Source organism: Scaptodrosophila lebanonensis, unplaced genomic scaffold (assembly GCF_003285725.1).
Source record: "Scaptodrosophila lebanonensis strain 11010-0011.00,11010-0021.00 unplaced genomic scaffold, SlebRS2 tig00000053-arrow-pilon, whole genome shotgun sequence".
In the NCBI taxonomy this organism is placed as follows: domain Eukaryota; kingdom Metazoa; phylum Arthropoda; class Insecta; order Diptera; family Drosophilidae; genus Scaptodrosophila; species Scaptodrosophila lebanonensis.
The window spans coordinates 191,039-213,644 of NW_022060548.1; the positions used below are offsets into that span (position 1 = coordinate 191,039).

The window sequence follows — 22,606 nt, forward strand, 5'->3', positions numbered from 1 at the left end:
GACGGCACAATCCAAATGTGTGTGTGTGTTTATTATGAAGCACTTTGTCGGCACTTGGTTCAAAAAGGCTGAAGACTAAGTTGCCTGCAATAATTCCAACTGCCAGCAGATAACTTATGCAAAATCTAAATAGGTTCGCACTCTCCACTAAGTTGCAAAGCGCTTTGGTAAATTTGCATGTTGGTTCACCTGTGAAATTCAAAAGTTTCTTAGCAGTCCTTAAGCCAAAATTTGGCTCGTTTAGGGTTTTATTTTAATTCTGCTGCCTAGTTGGCATTGCAATGTGTCGGAACATTGAATTTGGTATCTTTATGGGTGGGTAGTTCAAATAAAACACTCAATTATGTATATCAACTCGACAAGAACATAGAACATCGACCGAAGGTAGGTAAAACAATTTGGCTTTAAGCCAAATATGTACATAGAAATGAAACTTTGTGCGAATAGTACGGTGCGAAGCAAAGAAGATGAATATACAAGTATATAGAAAAAAGATGAAAAGCACCAACATGGGACAGCCGCATTGTAGCCACAGCCGACGGCAAGCGATTTGAGGATGTCAGAAGACGTGCAGACGTATGGCAAGGACGCCGCACCGAACCGCAGACGGACGTGAACATGTGAATATAAATCACTTGCAAATAGTTTTGTGAGTGCATTAAGTACGAGTATGTATGAGTAGTTGAATAAAAAGAAAACACAGCTAAACGTCAACTGTTGCCATTAATACAAACATGGATACATGATTTTTAAGCACAACCTTTGAATTTCAATAAAAATGTTCCTGCAGCACATTTATGCAAATGTTTGAAATATGAAATGGACATGCAAACAGTTGACCGTCCACTTTAAATGAAGATGAATGCGAGGTCATATCTGATTCTCCATTACTCAATTCATTGTTAGTTAGGTCGGGTACGCACAAATACGGGTGTGCTTCAGAATTAATTTTTCGTACAAAAAATGCAGTGACTGACCCCTCGGTACCGAAAAAAATATAATTGTTATTTTCATGTTGTCGGTTTCGATATTCAGACGGCATTAAATGGTTACAAGTTCGATAGAGTGCTACTAACTTTGGAGAAATATGTTGACAGCTCTTAAATAAGAGACATGATTTACTAATATCTATTGGAAGAAAATAGTAACTGCTTTGATCGCTTACTTATTACTAAATTATTGTAAGTAACTAAATCATCTTTGAATATTTAGTTTAAGTCCATTTTTGCTCTGAAAAAACTTCACTAATGGTTTTAAAATGGTTTGCAAATTACACATCAAAGTATGTTTAATTAATTAAGCGCCTAAGTGAAAGTTTATAACATTATATTAAAATTTGGATGAAAATAAATTGACAGCATGTATTGAAAATTGTCGGCTTCAGCGAACTATTTTATTTAAAAAGAAAAAATCTATTTATATGAATTCCTTAGTTTAAAAGGGTTGCTTTAAAAATAAGCAGATATCATTATTATTTAATTTTATTGAATTTTTAAATTGAAAAGGTAAATTTTGTAATATTTGTTGCCGGATCCATAACAAACAAATTGAGGCAATTGAATATCTACAACTGTAGGCCTAAGCTGAAATAAAATAATCTCAAGCTATTGTTATTATTGTTTTGTTTTGTAATAATTGCCCGAAGATATTGCTGACAGCTTTTCTTTATTACATTCAAATATATATTTTGAACTATTTGACAGACCGGCATCTCAAGGCAATATGCCAGCACGTCACTTAGAAACCCGGGTCCAGCTGTCTTAACGGAGTACCTTAAACGTCATATACGCGAACATCTGTGGCAGAATGTTCCACCTAAGACTCTTTGAAAACTCACCTTCCTACACGCTGGCCCCCGCAATGGCTGTACAGACAGAGGCAGCGGCAGAGGCGTCGGCAGAGGCGTCGGCAGTGGCGGCGGCAAATTCGATGGCAGCCACATTCACTTCTACTGCAGCCCCGGCGCCCGTCACAGTTAATTTGACATACTTTACGCCAGCGATCTCACACGTTATACTGGCGCCAACGAGTGTCAGTATGATGCGGACGGAGGCGCCAGTCAGCGAGCAGTCAGCGCCATCCAACAACAACAACAATATCACAACGCAGCACGCGGACGGTGAATTGGACGATTTAAATTCGTTTTACTTCTACGAGGTAAGTGAGCATTTGAAATTGAACGCCACTCATCCAATAGAAAAGCAGAAAGTCAAACTACGCTCAGTTGAGTAGTCAGCATTTGGTTTGCAAGGATGTTTTATAAGCATATCGATAAGTTGGTTACGATCAATCAGACGAAGGAATGTAAAGTACATTGATGTATCGAAGATCGACGATGTTTTTAACTCGATGCATTGATGAGACAAAAGGGCCGTCGCGTCAATTGGAAATGACAGATGTAGAGCTATTAAATTAAATTCCCTACCAATTTGCTTAAGAAAGAACATCATACCATATGGTTCCATTCTTCAGAGAACGTGAGTTGATAAGTTAATTGACACCTATCCGTACATAGAACATAGACAATGATTTGAGAAGAGAGACCGCGGCAGGCAAATTAAAAACTTTTATAACGACTTTATGCTAATATTGAGAAAATTAGACTGAACAAACCTATTGCAGTTAACGCACGCCATTGGTAAACAGAGTTAGAATAGTCAGAAGAATATATAGGAAAAAGTCCTCCTTCGTTATTTTAGACTTTAAGTAGCTAATATGTTCAGCCTACTCCCTGACTTTAGTGATATAAAAAATAAAGAAATGTATTAAGCGATATATATTTAAAATCGATTGATTTGATTGATTGATATTATATTAACAATTAAGGAGATTAAGGAGAATATTAAGGAATAATTAAGGAGAATATTAATGCATTTGCGTCTTCACGTGTATAAAGTACACACATTTTCTCACACCCGGACTGTATTTACATATACTTGTATGTATATGATTCGTTATTATAAACTACACATATATGTATATGTATGTATATGTATGAAGAAAGATTCAACTATAGATACTACAGACAGATGTGTAGTGATGGAAGCAAGCTCTGTTACAAAATATGAACTCAATGCAATAGAATTGTTAAATGGGTGATAAAAGCGAACATCGAACTGAGTACAACGCGCTTATGCATTATAGTGAACTTTTTTCAAACGATATTCATACTACATAGTATATTGGTGCTCTGTTAAGTTTACAAATTGATGAATATATAAATACTTACAGGGAGAACGAGCGGTTCGTTACTTTTTTATTCATCAAATTGTGTACCCATTTCAATTTATTCTGTAATGTGTATCTTCCCAGCAGCTTAGCAACATTTGAGATGCCTGGGAATGACTTTGTCTGCATCGTACGTTGTATGTTAAATGCAGAAAGTTTTCGTTATTGTTGCTTCTCTCACTTACAGCGTATTTGAGGCAACATCCAATCAAACAAAAGTTGCAACTGGCGTTGAAAATCAGACAAAAGCTTTGGCAACAGCTGTCATCATGGTGTTGATATTTGAATTTGAATTTTCTGCAATTTTCTTTTACATGGCACCCAACTTCAATTTGTCCAAGGCAATAAAAAAAAGAAGGCGAATATCATTTGTTTGCCGACTCAGTATGAAAATTCGCGCCGAATTAAGTCTCTCTCCTACTGCCAGCGTTCTCCTTAAAACTTCAGACTTCAGACTCGTACATTTGCATGCCACATGCTTTGCTTTAAGGCCTTTATAAATGTGCAATCAATCCATGCTCGCTGAAGTCGTGCCAGAAACTTCGATTAAACTAATCTTCCATTTACGATTGGCAGATCGAGCTATACTCGTAAAAACACGCATACAACAAACTAAGCGGTTTGGGGCTCGAAACGCACATAAAATTTAATGAAATTCCCAGATGCTTCCTCGTATCAGTCACGCCAGAAAGCAGAAATCAAAAATCAGTGGAAATGGAAATAAGCACATGCAAACCCATCACACACACACACACACATACACTTGACGTATGTGTATCGAAGTAAGTGCGCCCAAAAGCGTGCTTCACATTCTATATATTTAAATAAAACGCATATGTGGGAGTCAGTCTGCTTTGGAAAGTTGGAGACTAACTAATAACTGCCGATGGCTTTCAGCATTGGTCACTGAACCATGCCTGCCGGGGCCATTTAATGCAGCGTGCATCATTTCCCAATGCGGTGAGGTTGAATGACGAACTCGTCAACCATGCAGCCATAGAAAAGTCTGCAACTTGGAGATTAAGGCGAATAAAACCTAAGTTGAATTACATTGCAATTATTCCACATGGCTTTAAAATAAATGCATTTTGTCAAAAACATAATCCTTGCTGTGTCAATTTATGTGTTGCACTTATTTAAGTAACTAGTAAAGCATATATTGTCAGTAGAAGCGTTACATGGCTGAGACGTGTCAGTAAGAGCGGCAGGAAAGGGATTGGCAAACAAGCAGTACAAGTAGCAGCAGCTAACTTTTTCGTTGCAAAGAAATAATGTGCTAAGAGTATGAGATACGCTTGAAGCAAAGAAAGTTATATACCCGTCAGGGTTCTGTGCGGAATGTTTGTTAATTAATTATTTTGATACTAAGAATTAAGGAGAACATTTGATTTAGCAAAAGAGTTCTTCCCTTATACTTTTGGATGCTTCAAATAATAAATATTTTAAATGTGAACACAAAGGCTTACATTGCACAGTCGCTACGACACACTTTAAAGAGAGTTGTAATATTATCGCAGCAATGAGAAAGATTTCAATCGCATTGCACAGACGGGACCAATCAGTTTCACAAATCAGTTCGTTAAGTAAAGCAAAATTAAAACAAAGAAAAGTGCCAAGAATCTTTGGGCACTGTTTCGGTTGAAGACTTGAAGACAACGACAAGATGAAACATTCTGTGTAAAAGTTAAGAAATTGTATTTGTTTGACTGAAGGAAAGGCCCAGCAGACACCTTCTGTTTCATAAAACCTGTTTATGGTGCAATAAGTTCTAAGCATCCTTTTCCCCTTTCTGATTAAACTGATTTGAAAAATGAAAATATTGCTGGGACTTTATTTATTGAGGACATGTATTTTCGAGGTGGTAATTGGCTTTTATATTAATAAAATTACTGTCAGCTGTTGAAGTTATGCACCTATGCATTGCTTAAATCGGGGACCGCAAATAATGATTTTCCTTTTTTAAATGCAAAAATCATTCACATACAGTAAGTTTGAGAAAGCGAGGAGTTTACAGATATCATTTTTTAAGTATTATCTATGCATATTCACCATGATTTATAAATTTTAATTTGTATTCATTCGCTCCCAATTTAATGATTAATTTTGAGTTTTACTTTAAAAATTAAACAATAATCATTATTGATGAGAAAAAAAATAAAACATATAAAATAATGATTTTGCTTTCAGCTGCTGTAATTTAGTCTTTTTCATAAGGACTAAGGACAAAATCTATATATATCCTTAATCAGTAAGTCAAGGCAAACATTTTTCAGTAATTAATTTTTAATTAATTAATTAAATTCAACTATTACAATTAATTATAATTAAATCAGGTTAGAAATGTGTGCAAAAAAAACATTCCAGTTACATTTTTTACAAATTTTAACCAATTAAATAAGTATTTGTTCATTTCTTCAGTGCCTGAATTGATGTAATACTTGTACTTCCAATATAACATTTACGGGTTGAACGGATTTTCTAGGGCAAGGGTTTCAACTAAAAAACGAGACAAGAACGTTTAACTTTTTGGCAATCGTGCGAATCGTGCTATTAACCGCTTGGTAAAATTTCCAAAATTGGTTTAATTGATTCAATTATGCAGCAACCGAATTAAAATTTGGCCAAAGCTGTCAAATGTAATTACAGACCAGCTGCTGGATTCTCAACTCGCTTCTTGGTTTTAAAGTGCACTTAATCGACTGGTTTGCTGTTAAATGTAAATGGTTATGGTGGGCATATAAAGTATTTAATGAGTTCGCGTACTTGTGTGCAAGCAACCGTACTAAGTATGTATATTCGCTAATGACCCTGGCACCCTTTCCGTTTTCCACGCGTATACACACGAGTCTCTGTATCCCGACGCAGAACGCAGAACGCAGCACGACGCCTCTATCCCAAGGATTTCAGCTGCCCTTACTCTGCCTGAATATATGTTTGTACATATGTATGAGTGGGTGTGTATGTATGTATGTACATATATAAGCGCAGTGGCTTTTATTTTTAGCCTGGTCATGTGCGACGTCACGTTGTTAATCCAAATAAATATTTACTTTCGATATTTTGCCGGCTTTTCCAATTTTTAGTTGGCAGAGAGCAAAACCTTCTCTCTTCCTCTCTCCCAGTGGGTGATACACGTATCAAATAGTAAATTGGATTGGCTTTATGGTTTTATAATAAAAAGAAATTATTCAAAACGGAATTTTGGCTGCCTTTGATATGATGTTCGTTTTTTTTCCCCCCCATTATAGGTGCAAATAATATAATTCGGGGTCCTCAGAATTGTTGCAATTGAATAAAACAAAGAAGAAGGAAGAGCTTGTTCCTTCTTATGCTTTTTGTATCGATAACCTTGAGGTCGTTTGTGCGCATATTGTGTTCAAACATAAGCCAGGGGCACTGCCGAAGTACAAAAAAAAAAAAAAAACAACAACATCATAAAATATATACTTATATATGGCATGTGTTTGTTATGTCTGAAGGTTAAACCCTAAGCGGTCGCAAAGCATCGTCATTTACTTACGAGTAGACTTGACTCAGTTCGAGTTTCGCTTAACAATTTAATTTGCCTCAAGATGCTTTGGGGGTAGTGGGTAGTGGGCAGCAGAAATTACAGCAATAAGCGGCTTGTAAAAGCAAATTTGAGCAAGGACATTGACTCACACCTCCCATGTCACCCACGCCATCCACATGACCAGGCAAGGGCGTCTTAGCTGTTTTGTTTATCGTGAAGCATTTGTTAAACACTTATGGCAGTAAATAAACATATGTAGCGGCGTCCTCGTCATCCTGTGCGCACAAGGAGGACAAGGGGGACATGTTCACGAGCCCGTAGCTTTAATTACACAGAAACTTATTAAAGCATCGACCCATGCAGCCGACGCGACGCTACGCACATTGTTTGGCTTAATTGCATTGGCCCTTGCCTTGATAAACATAATCCCCAAACACGTCAACGCGAATGGTATAACTAAGCATTTAAGTAGCCTATGGACCCATCGACAAATGTGGCCAGTTCCTGGGAACGAGAGCTGACCATCACTAGAGCACAAAATGAGTTAACGACATTATTTTGTCATTGCAAAAAAAAAAGAAAAGGGACACAACATAAATTTTATTAAGACTGCCGCCAGGCTACGTGCGGCGAAGGCCAATGTACTCCTAGAGCTCGCCCACAGCGTTTCAAACCAAGTACTGCTCCTCTACTGTCCTCCTGCCCGGTGCTCTTCTATTGATGCAGCGTTGATGACAGCTGCCGGGCTTCTATTTTTGGTATGGCCTGTTTTTGCGCATGCCGGCCATAAAACACATTTTGACAAGAGTTTTATCGAGCACGTGCCCACTACACAGCTCAACATAGTCTGCTGGCTTGTAAATTGCACATTCTACATCCCACGACTTGTAAGGATTTGGTCCTGATTAGTCGCCTTGTGCATGGCACACATAAACGTTGATATGATTATGTAATTGTGCCTTATTTCATGTACGAGATATTGAAAAACAAACATATTCCGTCTGAGTGGAGCCACTCGCTCATCCCCCACCCGCCACCTAAGTGGTTAGCATGTTTGCTTTCATTACGACCCCTCGATGGACTCCAATCATAATAATTTGTGACTTTTGACGTCTGCAGCATGTTGTCAATTATCAATCATTCGTTTTCTAATTCATTGACAGACGACAACAGACAGCAGCAATGAAAAGTTATGAATTCTTATTTCAAACTTGCTTCAAGGACCCAAGGGACAAGCAATTAAGAAATGTTTTGCCCATTTTTGTTATTTCATTTTGTTCCCCCATTAACATCTGGTCGAAATCATTTACACCCTTTCAAAAAATGTCCCGTCGATACATTTGTTCACAAAAAATCGAATACTTTTTAGTCATAGCTTTTTAGGTCGGCTACGACACACATATTTCTTAATAGATGGACAAATTGACAATTTATTATTCTTATATTGAAACGACCTTTGCAGTCAATGTAGTGTATCTGGCGTCCCAGTTCGGACCTACAAATTTAAAGTTCTGGCAGTTTTCGCAAAGAAAGCTCTTAAATTAAAGAACCCAAGATGCGGGGTGAAGTTTGTTAAATTTATTTGCTGGAAAACACAATCCATTCACTGGCTGAGATATGCTTGAAAGGGTCTTAAATCCTACTTTAGACTAAGAGCGAAGTCGACTTTGAAAACTGAGTTGAGCCGGGCGGCCAACCGGATGAACTGGCTTATCCTATTCCTAATTATTATCTATTAGTATTCTTATTTAAAATATATAATTTCTCTAATTCCGCTAATCAATGATCTGTGAGGAATAATCTCCGATTATTATATGTAGTTTCAATATATTCTAAGTTAGCTTGACGAAATGAGAAATCCATCTAGACAAGCCCATCCGTCTGTATGGATAGACGCCCGGATTTCGGAAGCACACTATTTTCTCTAATTTTCCAAAGCTACATAAGCCAAACTTTTAATAATAATAATTAATACGTAATTCTACTAGTTTCGTTTCAAATTTCATTCAAATTCATCAATTCTAAGAAAAGCTGTTCAGACAAACAACGCCCACAAACTGCAGAAGAGTGTTCGCTCTTCTTCTTCTTTTTGCTTCTGCTATGGATGCAGTGTAGTGTATTCCACTGTTGGGCTTGCCGGACTGTAGTATTCTTTCTTGTTTCGTTCGCTTTCATTTCATTTTCATTTTGTTGTACACAACCAGAGCTATGTTTTTCAAATTTCCATTACGACTTTAATAATAAACTCAATCGAGTTAAATTTGTTCAATTTTTACGAGAATAGCTTAAAGAGCAGCAATCAACAACTAAAATACTCATTAAATGAAACCCAAAAACAAAAACACTTCAACACCTTTACGGCCTTTGCGACTACCAATTAAGCTACACGTTTGGGTTAACTGTAATGGCTATCTAATTTCAAAAGTGAGTTGAAAATTAATGTCCAGCTATTTCAACGCAAATAAATGGGGCTGAGAAAATGTGCATTGCTTTTGTGTAATCGGAGCGGATAAATGCAGCTATTCGTTAATATCAATGTAAAACTAAGTAGCTACTACAATGAATTAAATATATTTCCAACCATGAAACTACCATTGATTGTTGGCACATTATTGAGGGAAAGATACATTTGTAACGAAACTGCATCGGCAATTTGTTAATAGCGTTCAATGATAAGCGTCAACAGAATCACCAGACGCACTCAGAGATACTCTTACGGGTATACGCCATCCCGGGTGTGGCTGGAACGGCGTGGCTAATGCCTTGGCAAATAAATTAAAACTTGAGTAATTGAAACCGCTGCGTTGGGGGTAGATCTGGGACCGAGAGCTGAAACCGTGCCATTTGTGTTTTCTTTTTAACGCCTAATTGATTTATATTTTGCATGCCTGGCGATGCCAATACACGAAGTGGTTGCCTCGCTGGCTATTGACTGGCTTACACATCGCTTTTATGTTTATTTTGCCGCATTTCGGCTTCTACGAATCATTTGGAGTGGCAGGCGCCACGGGGCGTACGCCGCCAAATACGCCACCATAGCATTTTCACGTTCTGATAAATGTATCTTGTTTTTATTGACATTTCTATTTAACAAGTGCAGGCTGTTCTCACACTGTCCGCTTCCACTGAACTGAGATAGACATTACAATGTCGGGGCAGGAGGAATAACAATATATACATATGTACATAGTCTATGTCTATAGATAAGTGCACATTCACTACAGTGATTCGGACATACATATGTACATATTTGTTATTTGCAATCGCAGCAATACTTGTGGAAACATCAAGCTTATATTTTGACACACAGTAGACTATTAAAGGAATGATACTGAGACCGTCACCAACATAAATACACATACTCGTACATATACAGAAATAAATAAGACTGACTGACTGCCTGTCGGACTATCCAGTCGTACAAGTATGTAACAATATCTAGGAGTGTAAGTACAACTAAAGCACTAGACTAGACTTCAATTCTGCCCTAGACTTTAAGCGAGTGTTGAAGTTAACAGCAGACACCAGCAGTAGACTCAGTGTCTAAGGAATGAAAATGGAGTACCAGATTGTGGGTTAGTAGATTCAGGATGGAAGTTGTCAGACGACTATTTTTATAAAAATTTGTGTGTGGTGCATTAAAACATCTGTAAGGTGTTGATTCAATATAAACTTGATGTAGTAATATGAACAAACAAATAATAATTAAATTCAAAATCGGTCGATCGTTTTTATGGCAACTAAGGCATATACTCGTAGTGCTCCGATTATCTTTTACAAGAAAATCAGACTATAATGTAAATAATTTTATATAGAAGTACTGTCAATAAATTTATATAGAGCTGTAAGATGAAATTCACAGAAACACCCAAAGGATCAAGGCTAATAATAAATTGCACAAAAATTAAAAAGAAAATACCATTTCTCGTTTGAAACACTACAAAGGCGCTTCGCCCGAAATTATTTTTTATCAATATAAAAAAGAGGCCAATCATTTGATATACCTGTTACCCGGGTCAGTAATTAATTGAGTTTAATATTGAATAATTGTTAACTATTAAATACCTAACATTTAAGATACTGCGTATAAATAAAACCATAATATATAAATTATTTTACATATACTTAAGTACATTTCATTTACATGGGAAAGCAAATGATTGCTGTTTATAACGGCCTTTATAAATAATTTGTAGTTGTTTCTAAAAAAAATTAAAGCGAATAAGTGGGGATATATTGAAAATAAGTTAAAACTTGGTCGGGGCGTACATATTATCTCTGACATAGATAACAATATACTTGTTTATAATAATATTGAAAAATATTTTGTAAATAGAAAGGCCAAGGTAAATTATTTATTCCACTTCGCAATTAACGCCAAAACTGTCAAATGTAGTGTTGCACTCCGATAGTTTCATAGCACCCAGCTTGGGCATAGCTGCTATATAAAACGTAATTAACACTGTTCCGCCTTCCGTCCTAACGGAATTAACTTTAATTACATTTAAATATGTTGCCTACCTTTTACAGAATAAGAATGAGCAGCTCGTGAACAAGATCTTTAACAATGCCGTTCCGCAGAAGTCTCTGTCTTCGAACCTATTTTTGTTGCTAGGTACATAGCTGCTTCCTGTGCTGAGTAACAACAAATGATAAAAATAAAGAGCTTACATACACAAACACGTCCGAAAGCAACAACTGTCTAGCGTTGGTTGTTAAGCGACAGCTGCTGACACGGTTTCCAGTTCTTGGTTCATCTCCAAGCCATAAAAACTTATGCGAACGCAGGACGCGGCCCCAAGGCCCTTAAAAAATTGTAAGAACCCCGAACACAACGCTAGTGCGCAAATTGTGAATTATGCAAATAGAGCGGCTCTGAAAGCTGCGCCTAAGGACGCAAGGATAATTGCACAAAATGAAGTGCAGAAAAAATAAATTATGCTAAGTTCGGTGAGAGAACAATCGTAATATGTGCCCTCGCCACCACAGCACTGCAATAATGAGGACAAACAAACAATAAAAATATTAAATTACTTCAATATGTCGATTCAAGACTGGCTGTATAAAATATACTTAAAATAGCAACTTCTTCAAGAAATACCGAATTGGGTCAGAGGAGTTGCAGAATTTAAATTCGCATTTGTTTATTTGTGTGTCGACAAAAAAAAACTGCCAATATTTGTATGTAAACAAGAAATTATAAAATGATACTTAAATGATATGGTTAGGAATTCTGTATGAAAGCTTTCATACTATCTAATGGAATATGTTAACAACTAAATGACATACAAATATACACATGCAAAGAACATAACAAACTTTAAGCAATAAAAGTAAAAATTGAATTTTGTCCGACTTAGTAACGGAGTTTTTATTCAAACATATTTGTAGCGTGAATTTGAATTTGATTTTGAATTTTAAGCAGCTCTAACATGAAAATCCATGCAAATTTACTTAGAAAATATGAATATTTATTAGGATTTATTCACAACATAATACAACGACACAAATCTATAAATGAATGTATGACATTCAATAAAGCTGGCACTAAAAAACTAGCATTTGAATACACATATTACTTTAATTAATTTTAATGTATTAGTTGTTTAATGTTGCAATAAATCGTTTTCAAAATAGTTATTAAACTCTTCTTTTGGTTTTTTTCATATAACATATTTTAAAAAGCTTACAATTCACAGATGATAGCTAATAGAAACGAAAATCTACCTTGAATATTAAAATTTTGTCGTTTTGTGCGAAGAAATAAAACAAGCATAGAATTCAGTTGCACACTAAATATTTGCTTTTGCAGTTCCGGTTGCAGTGGATCGCGGTAATCGGCCTTCCACCAAGTACACAATGTTCATGCAAAGGTATTCACTGCACCTGCAGTTCGTCTGACTATAAAAATGTTGTTTATGTGAATTGCAGAAAACATCTAAGAATACTGCGGAAGCGTGTCATAACATTTGAAGGCGATAAGCAAGTGCTCATAATTGAGGGATTTAAACAAATTTGAAAAAACTAGCACAAACATCCTGTTTCCCGGACTCAAAAGCTCTTTGGTTTAATTCATGTTCTTTGAACATTATATGCATACATACATACAGATCTATATGTGTGTATGTATGTATGTACATTAGTTATTTTCAACTGTAAAAGAGCAGCGCAGCTTTCATTGACGCAGTTAGCATTTGTCACATAATTTACTTTTATGCTTCCAGTGAGAAATAGTGGGGTGCGCAGAGTGCGTCTACGTGCGGAATATCGGATCGTTCGCGCACTCCCCTGCCCACCCACACACACACACTCATACTCGTGCTGGGCTCACGTATTTATGTATGTAGCCACACACACAGACACATTGTCAGGGCGTGTAAGCGTGCGTGAATAAATGATTAATGCAGGGTTGCATTTGCTTGCATAGCACGTACGCCCATTGCATTTTTGCCTTTGACACAAAACACTTTATATTGCTCTCTTCTACTCTAACTGTACTAAGGCATTTACTGTTGCGTTTGAAAGTCTGCACACACATGCAAACATACATATGCATTCACAGCCATTTATGTTATATTTGGCAATATTTAAATGGAATACAGCTTCTTATTCAATCATTTCTAAGCAATTTATGGCAACTGTACCTTTACCTTTACATAACCAAAAAATATATACATATTTTACATACCTGCATACTTACTTAAAAGAGTTCAAAAGAATTCCTGGAGAGAATCAAAGTCGGAAATTGGAAAGCATTGAAATCACAAAAGCAAAATTCTGCTATTTCTAAGAAAATACATTTTCAAAACTGAATTGCTGGCAACACATCTCTTTAGTTTTCATTCTTTATTTGTTAACTGATTGATGCGTGAGCACAAGTTTTGACTGTTTTTGAGAAATCAAGTAATTCATTTGAAAGTAGCAAAGCATCTGAAATGAGAACAAAGTCCTAAAAAACAATCAAGAGTGAATTGCTTGAATATTGAGTGATTTAGTTGTATTTCTTCAACATTTTTGGGCTGTCGGAATAGATTAAACTAAAATGTATTTCTACTTAAAAGAAAGGAAAGCCTAAAAATAATTGTATTATAATGTATGTTACACATATTTTATAATGATTTTTGCGCTTTCATTTAGCCAGTGATAGTAAATTTTTTTATATTTTGACAATAAATTAAATTAATTAATATATATTCACTGCAATGGTAAAAGTAATCGATTACAAGCGCTGTCATAAATACAATCCTGAAAGTATGCAGAGAAATTTAAAACGTAAATGTTCCCTGTTTGCTTCTCTACTGGAGCCTGGAGCCTAAAAATAAACAAGGGTAAAAGCTATCAGCTCTCTATTTGCATGGGCTTTAAGCATAGTTTACTATTCTCTTCTGCTGCAGATTGTTTTCCTAGTTCCTTGTTCCTTTGATGCACACATTGTAGTCGGAATCCATTGTTCATCGAAAGTTTGTTGTTTCCGTTGCACAACAATCGTTCAATAGATGCGTAAAGGTAGAGACTGTTTTGCTGCATTCAACTATATTTGTTCTGTTGGCCAACATGAAGGCAAGTCAAAATACAGACAGGACACTCGCAATCGAATTCGTAGGAAGCGCACTTAAAAGCACTGCCCAACTTTTCACTTGAACATAATAGGTGTGGCTGCGGGCACTTCAAAGAAGGTGGTGTGCCACCTGGGGTGGCACGTTGGGACAGTAAGTGGACCGTAGCAGCGGCTATTGTCTTTTAATTGGGACTAATGGTCACGCTTTCGGCTTAATCGCCGCTTACTACACTGCTGACTTCCACATAATTATAACAAATGTTGTGCAACGAGGCGCGCTTGGTTTGGTTTCGGCTTAAAGAGCCATTTCGCTCAACCAAACAAATTAAATTTCACTTTTATTGCGTCAACTTATGAAAAACTCGCTAAGGTGTAAAGCGGTGCATTGATTTGATGATTTGGTAAAGAAAGGAATTGAAAGACTTGCCGAAAGTTGTGCTCTCCTCATTAAAAGGACTGAAGGCACACAGCAAAAGTTTCCTCAGCGCAACCATACATACATACATAGCTATTGACTATGTCTGTAAGTATAGTATGAATGCAGAGAGAAATATGCGTGGTAGAATCGATATAAGATTAGTTAAAATAAAGAAAATAATAATTAAAATTAATTGATTGAATTAGGAATATTACAAAATTAAATCGAGTGAGTTTTGACTCCCATCTGTCCGATTTCATACCCAAACCCACATAGTTTCAAGCAAACCCAATAAGTTCATATCAAATGCAGAGCACCCGTTGATCTATATTTTTTAGCGTTTTCAATAACACATGTACATTGTCTATATAAATAGTTTTTTAATCCATTCTCTTGTCGTCATTTATTAACGCAAATGAATGAAAAAACTATATAAGGATGACAAAAAGTTATTATGTTTGAAGTGTTTCTATAATATAATATTTCAGAAATATTAGGCAATATTCAAATTCCATATATCAATCATATTGGCTTAATTCAACAAATTTTAAGTAAGCAATTTTTGAGTTCACAACGATTTTTTCTCAGTGTATGTATTAAGGGACTTTTTATAATACAAACATACCGAGCTTTTAATACTGAAATCCACAAATTTTAGCAAGAGGTGCCACAAAATTTGTAAAGTGTCCCGAAAAGGCCACAATAAAAGGGACAAGAGACCAGAGTACGCAAACAGCTTCAAAAAGCAAAAAAGGCAAAATTTGCGTTGAAGTGCCAACATTGTGGGTTTTGGCAAAAGTTTTGCAAAGAGTTTGACTTTCTCGTTGGCAGTAAATCGAATGTTCTAAAAGTCATGCTAGAAAATTGTAGCTAAGCCAATACCTTAAACATTAGCAAAGTCATCGAAAAAATCAAAAGTTCCCTTCTCAGAGCGATTGGCATTCCGTTGGTTTTCTCTGAACTCGAAGCACCTCGCACTTTAAAAGCAGTCCACAAGCAAATGACCAAATTACAAGAAAAACAAAAAAATGGCAACAGCCAGAGGCCACATTTAGTAATAAACAAGACGCGTTGGAAAAAAGGAAAGAAAATAATAATAAAAAAATAAAAACAGAGACGCAGACAGCAGACAACAGACAACAAATAGTGAGGAGCCAACAGGAAAGAACTAAAAATAGCGGGGCGTTGTCTGACCAGCTGGCATCTCATTTACTTTGCATGCTGGAGATTTGAGTGATTTATGCGGCAATTTGCGCAACACGGTGAGCTGTTCGGCAATGGAGCCGTCGCGACGGAGCTGCAGCCACTTCGCAATACCCCAGACCCGATCCGGAGGACATCTTTACCAAACAAAAAAAAAGACGGCATTCAAAGCAAACAAAATATGTGTCTCCTTCCTATGATTACGACCCATTTCAGATAAAAAGTAAACAAAATCGACATGATATATTTATTTAGAACGATTCCCCACAATGTACACAAATAAGCAGTAGCCGCTCTGATTTATTTTTAATCGACATTCCGTGGAGTGAAAGATGTGCGATGTTTATTCCATGTATTTCACTTTAATGTGGAATTATTTAAAGATATTAGTTACTCAGTTAGTTAGTAATAATTTTTATTTTTATTTTATTTTTATTTTTATTTTATTTTTGTTATTTTATTTTTATTTATTTTTATTTGATTTTTTATTTTATTTTTATTTTATTTTTATTTTATGTTTTATTTTTTTTTATTTAATTTTATTTTTATTTTATTTTTATTTTATTTTTATTTTATTTTTATTTTATTTTTATTTTATTTTTATTTTATTTTTATTTTATTTTTATTTTATTTTTATTTTATTTTTATTTTTCTTATTTTTATTTTATTTAATAAATCAACAAGTAGTTCTGTCGATACATTCTATTACAATTATTACAATATATAGTATATACCATTTTATATAATATTAATATTAATTAATATTAAAAATTTTTTATAATATAATATCAATACGGATAGTACCAGGTAGGTTGCTTTAACATGATTGATAACAAAAAGAAAAGAAAGTACCGCTCACAAATTATATATCGTCGCCATCATCAAGAATAACGAAATAGGGGAATATATTTTGCAAATTTGAAAAAGAAACCTTCGCCACAAACACAATTTTTCGACATACAATAAAACATATTTTTATCATTCTGTGTTTCGAGACTGAAAAACGTGCTAACATTTAAGTTTTACATTTATTTTATTTAATTTTTTTACATTGATTTTTTAGTGTTAAAGCATAACAAATAAGTATATTCTTGATCGAAAAGTCGATTTCATATTTACATATTTAAAATGATGACTTGTGTTTGTAAAATTGTAGAAGTAGAGAGAATGCTTCGTCAGTTTTATGGTCAACAAAATTGGGAAAACGAAAGCTATATACCTTCGCAAAGGTACTTTATTTATTTATTTATTTTTAAAAGTAAAAAGTTAAAAGTTTAAAAGTTAAATATATCTGCTTATAATACTTACTATAATAGTCCCTAATGGGCACTCTAGAATTTTTAAAATTTTTTTAATATACATTTTGTTTTTCGAAAACCTATGCTAATATTACTAGCTTATGAAGTTGTTGAAAAAGGAAACTTTAATGTAATGAAAATTGGCCAACAAAATTACTTATAGCAAAGAAACTTTAAGTCATGGGTTTATGCAGACAACGCATCTTAGATTTTAGATTTAGAGACCAAGTATAGCTATTTAAGCACCCCCATCAGCCTAAGCTTTTGGTCTTACTAATGCTATAATTCTCGTGCCGAATACAGAAACAAATTTGACTCATTTCATTTATTTGAATCTATTTTTTAATCTATTTATAGTTCTATACCTCTCAAAACATCCTATTTAAAGCTTACTACCTTGTTTTAAAAATAATAACGGGACTACGAATGTTGTTAACAGGAAACTACGACTTGTTCGATTAGAGATATTTTAGAGAAGTGTCCTGTGCTAAATTTTAGAACGCAGTGAGAGTGAGCCACAGATATAAGTCCAGGAGATTCCACAGCGCGCTGCTATAGCCTTTGTATTGGGACAGTCTAAAAAGGAGGTGGGAAGTATATTTGTTTTTCCATTAGGGGATTCGATTACTTTGTACGTTACGTATCTGAAAATTGCAATGCCTGTTTCAAAAATGAACCTCTATCCACTAATACAGGGTGTTTTATATGATTGTTTTACGTTGCAGACGGAACAATTTGCAGTGCTTTGGATACTCTTCACAATCATAGTGCTTGGCAATTCCGCCGTATTATTTGTGATGTTCATAAACAAAAATCGCAAGTCCCGAATGAATTACTTCATAAAACAATTGGCACTGGCAGGTAAGTCGAACACGCAAGATTGTATATACAGTGAAAACTCTCTTGGCCGGACCATCACGGTCGACCAATTTTTGTCTGCCCAAGGGAACTGTCCGCTCAAGGAGATACTTAAATACTTGTATTATATATTATTATACACCGATCGAATGTTTTAGAAAGAGTGTCCGCCGAAGAGAGTGTGCGGATAAAAGAGGTGTCCATTAAGGGAGTTTTCACTGTAGATTGCTGTCACTCTCTGTGTTTCTTTTGAAACGTGCCATTTGATGATGCAAAATCTTTTCGTAGATCTCTGTGTGGGACTGCTTAACGTGCTGACGGACATTATCTGGCGCATTACTATATCGTGGCGGGCAGGGAACCTGGCCTGCAAGGTAATACGCTTTTCACAGGTGTGCGTTACGTATTCATCCACCTACGTGCTTGTGGCCATGAGTATTGACAGATACGATGCGATAACGCATCCAATGAACTTCTCAAAGTCATGTAAGTGTTGGCGTTGCCTTTGCCGTTGATGTTGGTGCCTTGGGCGTCTTAAAACGGCACACACTCACAAAAAAAAAAAAAAAAACTTTTTTAATTGGAAAATGTTGGCACCACACTTTTTGCAGGGAAACGCGCACGTCATCTTGTAGCTGGAGCCTGGCTCACCTCGGCTCTCTTCTCGCTGCCCATACTGGTGCTGTACGAGGAGAAGCTGATACAGGGCCATCCGCAATGTTGGATCGAGCTTGGCTCCCCAATGGCCTGGCAGGTATACATGAGCTTGGTATCTGCCACTCTGTTTGCTGTTCCAGCACTTATCATAACGGCCTGTTACGCGATTATTGTAAAGACCATATGGGCAAAGGGCTCCATATTTGTGCCCACGGGTAAGTACCCAACACTCTCATCTCACAGCCCCACAATCCAGCTCACAACATCTCGTCCTCAAGAACGTTCTGGCTTTGGGGCTGCGCCCACCCGTCGCGCAAGTTCCCGGGGCATCATACCGCGTGCCAAAATTAAGACGGTCAAGATGACCTTCACCATAGGTAGGTGAAGTACTTGTAAAAATAACTTCAATTTTTTAAGTATTGCATGCATTCGCAGTGCTGGTTTTTATTCTCTGCTGGTCACCCTATATCATATTCGATATGCTGCAAGTGTTTGGACAAATTCCTAATTCACAAACGAACATAGCCATAGCAACGTTCATTCAAAGCCTGGCCCCTTTGAACTCCGCAGCGAACCCTTTGATCTACTGTCTATTCTCCTCCCAGGTGTTTCGCACGCTTAGGTAAGAACACCATAGAAGGCAGCAAGCATTCCTCAAATAACTTTAAACCCCCTCCCCCTCCACCCACATCACAGTCGATTTCCGCCTTTCAAATGGTTCACATGCTGCTGCAAGTCCTATCGCAGCAGTTCACAGCAAAATCGCTGCAATACAGTGGGCCGAAGGCTACACAACAGTTGTGACTCAATGAGAACCCTGACCACATCCTTGACCGTCTCAAAGCGCTCTACGGCACGAGTGGTTATCTGCGAACGATCCACCAAGATGACCGTTCCAGCCATGTCAGAGGTATGATAGTTAGTGCATCGATCAAATAAAACTTCAGGCCGTAGACCCAACTATATTGCGAACGTGGAATACGAATAGATGAACTCGAATGTTACTGAGGCTTCGACAATAACTCATACGTAAATATTTATAAGGAAGCCTAAGATCTTATTTAACTGGGCTATGAATTAAACTCCGAATTTCGTGTATATAAGATACGAGTGGTTGCCTTTAGGCACAATATTGTTATTCAAGTTACCAATATGTTCTGTAATAAGCATGATATTGTAAATATATAAATGCATTTACATCGTGGTTTTTTATAATATAAGAAGACGAGCTCTAATTATAACCTATACTCTATCTATCAGACTGATGATATATGTATTTCTTATGTTTACGAAAAGCCAACTTAAAATAATTGCATTTCCTTGCCAAAATAAAACTATACTTAACCTTTAATGTATTACTTTCTAAATGTTTGTTTTGAACAAATATGTATTCTTAATTTATACCTATGTAAATTATAATTCCAAATAAAATAATACTCTTTTAGCTCAGATGTTTATGCGAAAGTTATATACATAAGTGCATAGTTTCAGACAGACACAAAATTTAACACAAAAAGCATGAAAAAATCTCTATAAATTTGTAATTTTACCAACAAACTTATTTCTCAATAAAACTATTTTATATCAGGCTTATGAATAGCTAAATGCTGGGACTCACCATGTCTTACGCAAAATCCTTTCCCAACACTTACGAGTATATTGACTTCTCCAATAGAAATTTAGATCTTCATACTTTTTCTTATCAAAAAGTGCTGTAACGCGACCAATTTCGAAATATTTCGATAGTCGATAAGTTATTAATTCGCATATCGATAAAGCTGTAAGTTATTTCCGAAATTTAAATTTTACATTAATGAAGTAGCTTCAGCTCAATGCTCGCTTTCTTTTATCAAGAACTTATTTCCAACAAATCTTAATAATTAATTCATTCAAATTATTAAATTCAAGCAAGAATCACAAAAGGGTAAATTCATCTATATGTATTTGTTAAAAACCACATTTTCAAATGAGCATGATTTGAGTTACAAATACATTTTTCTGAGTTCTCTCAACATATTAAAAAATTACAGCTTAATTTCAGGAGCCTCATTTTATTATTTATAAAAGGATTTCACTGTGCAAGAATAAAACTTGACGGAAAACATGACTAGTTCAGCTTTTCCTTTCAGACTAATCATAAACAAACAAAATTACAGCAAAAAAACATCTAGGGTTAAAAAATTATCCACATACACATACATGAACTATTTATTATATAGACCCGCAGACACACAAAACCAGGTTGTGTGAATTTAAATAAACGTATCGTACAAAATTTGTGGAAGGTGTCGTTTCAATTTCTGTGGAATTTAAATTTCCGTTTTTAAAATTGCAAATAATGTTTCCAAATTTTTGCTTCACACAATGTGCCAAAGATCAAGGCTATCATGTGGTTAAGCGAACCTACGTGCCAAAAGACTCTAACAAAGCAAGTGACAATAGTACAGGAATAGAGTCTAGGAATGGCTATATGCTTCGCCCATCACATCCGAGTTCTGAGACGCTGGACACATTCCGCGATCAAAATGGCAAACGTCTCAAACGCGTAGTGCGTAGGATTCATAAAGAGAACCCTGTTTCAGCGCGACGAACTGGTCAAGAGACAATGAAAAAGGAGGCTACCCGCAGCGTTAACTTTTTTGTATCGCCCTTGGACTGTCAAGAACTGCAGCACCAGCAGCATCGAGCAGCGTCCGGAGCTGAGGAGCCTAGACGCAGGAACTCCGGCCAAACGGGGGCAGAAAACAAGCATCAGCCAGTTGGTCCACCAAAGGATCCCAATCAAGAGCTTCAAGAGTCCTGTGCAGACTTTTTCAATATCGTGCACGACAATGTGCTGGAGGCAGTGCAAGGTGCCGTAGAACGCATGGTATTCAAGTATTTTGAGGACACAATGACTAAAGTGGACCGATTGGCCGCACAGCTAAGCCACAACGAGAAGCTGCTGACTGAAATGTACCGCGATTTGATAAGCAGTGAGTTCTCTCCCAACATTCTCTTTCCCTTTTCTTTACGTCCTGCGTCCACCCCCAGAAATAGCCGACCAAAACGAAACCAGCATCAATCAGTTCAAGTTCGTCGCCCAAATGCTTATCGACAGCCAAACAATCCACTATCGTGCCCTACAGTCCCAACACCAGCGTTATAAGCGCACCAAGAGCGAGGAGAGCAACGATAGCGATAGCGTCTATCGCGAGCAGGAAAGCAATGCTGGCGATGGCCAGATAATTCAAATCCACAAAGCGAAGCAACATCAGCTAAAACAGCAGCAGCAACCCAACGTCTACTCAGCACAGATGTGCCAGAAATGTTCTCCCCCAGGATCATCTAGAGAGCGTCGATTGCCCTCCAAGCCCACAACTATCCGACGTCTTCCCAAAAACAATGGCTCCGCCAGTCTACCCAACTTGCAGCGCCGCATTTCCTGCCCTACCGTGCAAGCTACAGGCTCGGCCAAGCTCAACCAGCGCTCGCCAACTAGGCAAGCCGGCTCCCGGCATCCGAGCACACATCGCTTCTACTCACAACCCTCCCAGATGCAAACCAACATTCAGGCGCGATCGGGCCAGTCCCAACCAGTATCCCGCAGCTCCTCGGCTGTTCGGCGCAAACTGCGCTGCCGCCATGCAATGTCCGGACCAAGTGCAGAAGATATGGCAGTTCAAAACTGACTTTTATATTTTAATTATTTAAACTCAGATAGATTAGTGCGGCCTAAGCGCCCGCAGCCTATGACTGCCCTCTGTTTTCCCCATTGAGTATGCACCTTTATAGAACACACGGTGCAGCCAAGGCGGCTGGCGCTTCGCTATTTAGTCCAAATACGAAATCCACAAAATTATTAATAAATAACTTATTTTTCCATTATACATATA

General features: G+C 36.6%; 2 protein-coding genes across 2 annotated transcripts; both read left to right on the plus strand.

Moving 5' to 3' along the window:
* Window positions 1–1,812: 1,812 nt before the first annotated feature.
* On the plus strand, window positions 1,813–19,647 carry LOC115623935 (cardioacceleratory peptide receptor). Its single transcript, XM_030518496.1, has 7 exons — window positions 1,813–2,157; window positions 17,942–18,077; window positions 18,363–18,560; window positions 18,686–18,946; window positions 19,010–19,108; window positions 19,167–19,353; window positions 19,428–19,647. Exons 1-7 carry the CDS (start codon window positions 1,861–1,863, stop codon window positions 19,645–19,647), a joined length of 1,398 nt encoding a protein of 465 aa, XP_030374356.1. The 5' UTR covers window positions 1,813–1,860.
* Window positions 19,648–20,910: 1,263 nt separating this feature from the next.
* Window positions 20,911–22,604, plus strand: LOC115624097. Its single transcript, XM_030518686.1, has 2 exons — window positions 20,911–21,706; window positions 21,765–22,604. The coding sequence occupies exons 1-2, from the start codon at window positions 21,070–21,072 to the stop codon at window positions 22,400–22,402; spliced, it is 1,275 nt and encodes a 424-aa protein (XP_030374546.1). The 5' UTR covers window positions 20,911–21,069; the 3' UTR covers window positions 22,403–22,604.
* The last annotated feature ends 2 nt before the right edge of the window (window positions 22,605–22,606 follow it).